We start from the raw sequence: 7459 nt of genomic DNA on the forward strand, positions 1-7459 counted from the left end.
AAACGGGGAAGCCGGGGACCCGGGGTGGGGTGTGGACCAGCGGGTAACCGGTGGGTGGGGGTCACCCGCCGGCTGCCCGCCGGTGGGCGCTGTTCCGGGCAGCGGGTAGCCGGCTGCCCGCTGCCGGGCAGCGCCCTTCTGGGCAGCGGGTAGGAGGTGGGTTCCCCCACCCCCACCTACCCCCCACTGACTCTTTTCTCCAATATTCGTACCAGGGACCTTTGTGGAACCCGAAACCATGCTTAGACACTTTTAAAAGCAAATAACAACACCACGTGAGCAATTAACGGATCAAAAGCAAGAATCATGTAGGACTTATCCTATTATGACTTCTGAATATAAACAACACCCGAACATGCGAATTCCCTCCCAAATACAAATCGAGAACATCACAATACAAATTCCCAATCCAACCTAGGGCTCCAATCCCACCCAAATCATCAAGAACATATTTAATCAAGAAAATATCACATCATAATCAAGAACTTCTTCTCAACATTAAGATTATCAAGATTATCAAGAAAGCATATAAATCATCTTATCAATCATTAAGAACAGAACATAATTATCATAGAAGCATTCAATCAAGACACAAGAATATAGAGGGAGGCCAAGGAAGGAGATTATAGCGAAGAAAATAGGTTTTATTGAGACATGGGTTAACTCTTAGCCTTAATTAATTTCCCTGGCTATGAAGGGTCTTTCTTTAAGATTCCTTCTTTCTTGATTTCTCCTAAGGGAGTTCTTGGAACTTTCTTGTGTGGTGAGGGATTATTTGTGGTGTGAGTTCTAGGTGCCTTCTATGTCCCTATTTATATAATTAAGAGTCCTAATTATGGTCTAAGTGGCATGGGTTCACTAATCCTATTCCTTATAGGACTAAGGGGTTGGCTTTAGGGATAAGGGCCCATGGACCATGGTGGACCCCCTTTTTGGCCAATTAATGGGTTTTAATTCCCTTTTTAGTGTGGGTGGTAATTTAATTCATTTTAATTTAGGGGCCGTAACACGGGGTGTTACACTCTCCCCCCCGTACAAGAGGCTTCGTCCTCGAAGCTGGTGCGTGGATCCGTTCTTTCACCCCGAGACGTCACGTATTTTGGCCTCCTGGTTAGGAAATGTGGCTCCACGTTTTGTCCTTGTTTGGGGTAGACTGGATTTTTGGTGAGGCGGTGGTTTGGAGGGTTTTGAGTCTACCTTGGTTTCCTGCGCCTGAGTTGGATGCCCCGCGAGTACCCAACATGGCCTCGATGGTTGCCACTGTTTGGTCCAAGGCGTGTGTTGCGCGAATTAGGGATGAGAATCCCTCGTCCATGCACTAGTACAAAATGGAGCAAAGAAATATCACTTTAGGCTACCCTTCTTTAAACAAAGGTAGTATATTATTTTTTAAAAAAAAAGGCAGTGGCATAATTGTAAATAAATCAATAAGAAACCGCTACCCTTTCTAAAAGAAAGGTAGCGGTTTTCCAAAAAAATAAAGACGGAAAGGATATCCGCTGCCCTTCCTTGTAGCAAGGGTAGCGGATAATTATATTAATATTTAATTAATTTAATTATCCGCTCCCCTTTCTAAAAGAAAGGGCCGCGGGAACCATATCTGGAAAAGAAAAAAAATAAATAATAAATAAAAACAAAACCTCAAATCAGGGATTAGCTCTTTCACAACGAAAACCTCACCACAATGCCGCTATGCCTCACCAGATCTTCGCTGTCTCACCTCACCAGATCTCCGCCGTCGACACCGCCTCCCGCCCTCATCTCCCACGACGCCGCTGACACCGCCACTCTCTCACCTCCAGATCTCAGTCGTTCTCTTCTGATCTGAACATTCGACCATACATACCAACACAGATATATCGCCGCCACCGCCGCCGGCCATAAACCTCTCAGATCTGAACCATCGCCGTCGTCAACTCTCGCCGCCGTTCTCATCAAGCCTCGCCATCGCAATCAGTTTCAAATGACGACCTCCATCAAATCTTTGGGTCTTTTGGCGAGATCAAGGAGGTAACAGACTTGTACAGCTATGTTCCTCCATTACTATGCTTATTGTTTGTCTCTACGGTGCGCTATAAGAAGTTGGTTGTGTTTTAAAACAGATCAGGGAAACATCGCACAAGAGGTACCACAAGTTCATCGAGTACTATGATGTTAGGGCTGCGGAAGCTACTCTGAGATCCTTAAATAAGAGTGACATAGCTAGGAAGCGGATAAAGCTTGAACCTAGCTGCCCTGGGGGTTCAAGTCGAAAGTGAGTATACTGGTGTAGTTTGTTTCTTATTTTCAAACTTATCAACATAGATACCAAAACCGTTGCTTTTTATTTATAGCCAACTCATCTATGTTCAATTAATAGCCAATCAAAATGATTACTGGTATTTAGTCTTTTTACTGCTTACTTTTCTTAAGTTTATGATAATTTGGAAATTCTCTTTCATCATAAGCAAAACTGTATACCTAATCTGCTAATCATTATAGGATTTCCTTTGGTGGATGATCAATGAGTCTATGAGTTATTATTGTCCTCAGTTCCATTATATTAATGCTTCTTTATTATTTTCTTAAAATTAATATCAAGGACAACATTGACAATTAGGAAAGATAATTTACTCTTTCATATTAAAGGAAGTGTTACAACAGCACATGTGAGTTGAGTTGCCTTTTTGATAAGCTTTCATTCAAAATCAGTTACTGGAAATACAAAATGGGAAAAGTAGTTAAATAATAAAGTTACATGGGAAAGGTATGGAATTGTTGGGCGAAGGCCGGTGAAGGGCCAAGTCCAGACTAGGTGGCTAGGGGATTGTTGGGCGGAGGCCTGAAGGGCCAAGTCTAGGTGTCCAGCACCCTGCCTCTCGAAAATGTGGCGGTAAGGAAGTAAAGTTGCGCCTTTGCTACAAGCTATAGCTTTTGGTGTAGTGGTAAACGCTTGATCCTAACAGGCATGTTCATTTTGGAAACAAGGGAGATGGTGCTGTTAGGTAAAATCTGACTATTCCTTCCGTAGATGCTTGTTTTATGCCGTTTGATTTCTTGTTTTGATAAATGTTATGCCTTGTTCATTCCGGTCATTCTTCACTGATCTGTGTGCCATTCTTCTGTCTCAAATACAGCTTTGTGTTACAAGTAAATCATGATCTTGAACAAGAAGAATCTCAAAGTTTACCTCACCAATTGAGTTCTTCAATTGGTAATTCTCCAACGGGTAATCTTTTGTTTTTATTGAGCTAGACAGTAACTTGTATGCCCTACTTCAGCTTCTGTTTCTTAGATGATGAATGGCTCACCGCTCACCGTATTGTGACAGGTAACTGGCAACAGTTTGGCAGCGCTGTAGATCATTCTCCCATCCAGAGCCTCGGCAATTCCAATAGTTTTCGATCTGTCAATCCTGCACCTGGCAATAATTTAGCTGGTTTAGCGTCGATTTTGTCTCCTCAAGCATTGAACACTGTGAAGGTTGCACCGATTGGTAAGTTTGAAGGAAGTGCTGGACAAGCAGAACAGCTAATGACTATTTGAAATTCGAAGCACGGTGCTTCCATCCCGCAAACGAATTCTTTTCCAGAGCCAAAACCGAGCCCGTCGTGAACCTTATCTGCAGCCGAACATAAACTCCCAAATCTGTGTATTGTGTTCTTCAGCCGAACCTTGTCTTCTTTATTGCGTCGACGTTTCTTCCCAAAAATGAAACTAAATCAACAAACATTTTTCAAAATCTCCCCATTTCCATTGCTGTTTCTTCTTCATCCGTCGTCGCCTCGCCGACGCCGCCACTAGCCATTTCTAGTGTCCTTTGGAGTTCAGCTGCTGCTGCCCGCCGTCGCCTCCTTTTCCTCTACCACCGCCATTGCCGCCATCTTCAGATCTGTTCCGTCATCACTCATGTTGGTAAGTTTTTTTTTTCCAGGTCTCTTTCGTTCTTCGTTCAGATCTTAGGCACTCTGAAGTTTTGTGGATTTTCCTTTCTTTGATTTCTCTCTACTGCGGTTTTATTTTTCATTTGAGATTTTTAGTAATTTTCTGATCTGGGGTCGGCTGATCTCCATTTGCTAGGCCAAATTTTGAAATCATTTTTTTGGCTCTTTATACAGAAATCTATTCTTGTTCGCTGCGGGTTAAGAGCTTACCTGAAGGATGATGCTGTGAAAATGCATATATTGTTCGTTTTCTGTTTATTCCGTTTTCATAATCTAGCATCTGTATCTTCCAAATATTGGCTGTTAAACTTGTTTTGTCTTGGAATACAGCTTACCGGACGGAATTAGAAATGGCTTAATCATTGAAGTGCATGATTCAAAAGGAGTTTATTGTGGCCGTGCAATAGCCCAGGTAGCTGATATTTGTGATGATCAGCAAATATACAATTGAATTTTTATGATTTTAAAAATAGTTTATTATGTATTTATGATTTTTCTAGAGCTTAGTGTCAACAATTGAATTTTTTGTAATAATATGGTATATGAACACTATATTAATAGCTTGATTGCAGGGAGAGAAGCTTCGTTGGTGGCCCATATACCATGAACCAGAGCATGACCTTGTTGGTTTATAAATTATTCTACCAGTGCAGGTGCGTTAAGTCTTTGATGTAGGCTTTTGTAATTTTCTGTATGATCTTGTGAGTAGTCTTGCCTAAATGTTTCTTTAATTTTTCGTATAATGTGGGACTGTGGAATTTGTAGATTATATTTCTTGTTTGGTGCCTTTCTCCCCTTGTTACTTAACACTAAATTCTATCACAATTGCATTGTTTCTCATTTGTAGGCCAGTAAGGATCAACTTCCTCAATCAGACATAATCAAGCCAGTAAGGATCAACTTTCTCATTGACACACCCATTTTGCTAAACTTTAGTTCTGTATTCATTTATGATCTATGTGATGAATGTAGCATGCTAATCATATTTAAAGATGATGTGCTACATTTCTTCTTTTTATACATGCATATATATTTAAAAGTATAAAGCATCTATTATCATATGCAAATTTATTATTTGTAACTTTTAGTTTTGGCTGCATGCTCATCACTTTGAATAACAAATTATTACATTAGGTAAGTAAATTTAAATAGAATAATTAAATTATATTTTATTAATTAACATATTTAATTAGTAATTTGATTAATTAAATTATTTTGTAGGGAAGGAACTTCGTACTCTACCAATGGAATAGATGGGATTCGAGACTTAATGAGCAAAAGATTTTTTGGAAGAGTATGTGTAACTTTTGTTTTAGATTAAAATGTTATACTGTGTTGATAACTTATTATTGTGTTGAAAGTATTTGATAGATATAAAGTATTGTATTGATAGTATTTGGTTGAGTGTTGATAATATTGTGTTTTGATAGTTTGTTGATAATATTGTTTTTGATAGTTTCTTTGATAATAGTGTTGATGGTTAGTATTATCTTGATTATGTAGTGTATGAATAGGATTTTTATAAAAATTGGGGCATTTAAAAATAAAAAAAATAATAATGAAATTTTCATAAAAAAAAAAAAAAAATCCGCTACCCTTCTTTTGTAAAAAGGGCAGCAGATGCTTAAATAAAATAATAATAAAATAAGAAAATTCGCTACCCTTATATATTCAGAAGGGTAGCAGATATTCAACTTTCTGCTACCCTTGTGAAAGGGTAGCGGAAAGCTCAAGGCTTTCAGCGTCCTCAAATCCGCTACCCTTGTACAAGGGTAGCGGATAACCCTTTACAAGGGTAGCGGAAATGCATATCTGTACTAGTGATGATTTGGTTCTGTCGGGTAAGCTGCGCGAGGATGCGTTCGTTGACTGATTCTTCATTTAGACCCCTTGGGTTTCCCCTTGCTCGCATAGGTGCTGGTGGATTGGGCTCGCTATCCTCTTCTTGTTCCTCATTTTCCCCTGGTTCCCCACAGTCTTGCATTGCCCGCTTGAGTTTCTTGTTGCAGATATTTAGTAGATCAACCAACTCCCTTCGTTACTCTTCGGGCTTAAGGAAAATCTCTTCGAGGGTGATGTATTATCTCCCTTCGGTGTAGTAGATATCATTGCGATGGAGACTCTGAGCATTGAAAGTCATGCCACTTGCGGTTTTGACCTCTGTGCCGCTTAGGTCTACCCCCTTTTTCTCCATGATCCAACTGAGGATCATCCTGTAGGGTAGGCTAAGTCGGTTGCTAGTTTTGCAAAATTCCATGTGTTTCAACATGAGGGCCGGTAGATTGAACTTGATTTTGTGCTTTAAGAGATAGGCAAAAGTACACTCTAGACTTCCTACATCCTTACTTTTATTATTTGTGGGTAACAGGCTGTCAGTCACAATCATAACCAATATCTTTTGTTCTGAGGTTAGCCACTTCCTGTTTGGTCGTGTAGCCGAGGTGAAACCTTCCCCCCTCCGAGTAGGTACCCGAGGTAGTCTTTGTACCCCGTGTTTTGGGTACCAATCCACCCCTTTCGGTCATAGTCTGACACGCCCGTGGTGGTCAATTTTAAGAGCTTGGCCAAGCGGCCTTCGGAAAGTATGATTTCCATGCCTCGGACTTTAGTGGTGATTTCTAGTTTATCACCTCGTTTGATGGCCACCAAATGTTGATAGAATTCCTTCACCAATTCGGGGTACGTATCCCCTTTTATGGCGAGATACGTATCCAAAAGCCCTTGGTGGTTGAGCATGTCTACCAATCCCGGAGAAAATTGATCGGGTTCGAGGGATTTACCTCCGATCACGGTGTAGTCGGCGTTGCTCCATTCCGGGGTGCGCACTCCGAGGGGCTTTTTCGGCATTTTTAGAATTTTCCTTGGGAGAGCGTTTTCTGGCGGACTCCAGCGAGATTCCGGCGGTACGGTTTCGTCAGTGGCGATGGTTCTCAGCGTGGCCTGGCTCGGCGCGGCGGCTGGGGTGTTCGGCGATGTGACGGTGGTTCACGACGGGCTTGGGTGTGCGGCAGTGGTGGGGCGTGGCAGCGGGGAGGGTCCAGGCTGTCGATGGTGGCGTCGCGGGTTGCCTCCGGTGTGGCGACGGCGAGCGTTGTGGACGGCGCCGGTGGCTTGGCTGGTGGTGGCAGTTGGCGGGGTGGCTTGTTGGGGTGCTGGGGTGGTTTGTTGTGTGGCGGCGGAGTGGGTGGGGAAGGAAGAGAGGGAGAGAGATTGTGGGGGAAGAAGGGAATGAGGAAGAAGAAGGGTTTTTGATTTGGGGGTTTTGGGGGTTTTTAGGGACTTGTAGGGGTTTAAGAAAGGAGTGTCCCCTAAAGGTTTTAAGAAGTACTCATGGCTTAGTGGTTAAGGCTTTAACTTGTAGATGAGAGGTCCAAGGTTCCATTCATATTAGTAACATTAGTCTTCCTTGTGGGATATTTCTTTGTATTTTCCCTCTTTTGTCTCCTAGTGGCAGGAGATGTTTGGTGCTTGTCGTCTTGTGGGTAGTCCGGTTTTCTTTTGTTATGCTAATATTGTTCCGAACTAGCTTTTATTTA

The 7459-nt window shown here is 41.9% G+C and overlaps 1 protein-coding gene across 2 annotated transcripts; it reads left to right on the top strand.

Annotated features, from left to right (window-relative positions):
* The first annotated feature begins 3033 nt into the window (after positions 1-3033).
* On the top strand, positions 3034-3551 carry LOC109191746 (protein MEI2-like 5). Of its 2 annotated transcripts, none has more exons than XM_019342397.1 (2): positions 3034-3208; positions 3311-3551. In XM_019342397.1, the coding sequence occupies exons 1-2, from the start codon at positions 3049-3051 to the stop codon at positions 3523-3525; spliced, it is 375 nt and encodes a 124-aa protein (XP_019197942.1). In that variant the 5' UTR covers positions 3034-3048; the 3' UTR covers positions 3526-3551. The 2 variants fall into 2 exon arrangements, with proteins under 2 accessions (XP_019197942.1, XP_019197948.1); XM_019342403.1 differs by having other exon boundaries at positions 3034-3193.
* The last annotated feature ends 3908 nt before the right edge of the window (positions 3552-7459 follow it).

The sequence above is a fragment of the Ipomoea nil genome, unplaced genomic scaffold, assembly GCF_001879475.1.
Source record: "Ipomoea nil cultivar Tokyo-kokei standard unplaced genomic scaffold, Asagao_1.1 scaffold0207, whole genome shotgun sequence".
Lineage (NCBI taxonomy): Eukaryota > Viridiplantae > Streptophyta > Magnoliopsida > Solanales > Convolvulaceae > Ipomoea > Ipomoea nil.

Bases quoted from the DNA above. Each gene is read 5' to 3' on its own strand.
- LOC109191746 (XM_019342397.1), top strand. From the start codon at position 3,049: ATGTTATGCCTTGTTCATTCCGGTCATTCTTCACTGATCTGTGTGCCA. The intron at 3,209-3,310 runs GTAATCTTTTGT...GTATTGTGACAG, and splicing joins AATTGGTAATTCTCCAACGG to GTAACTGGCAACAGTTTGGC.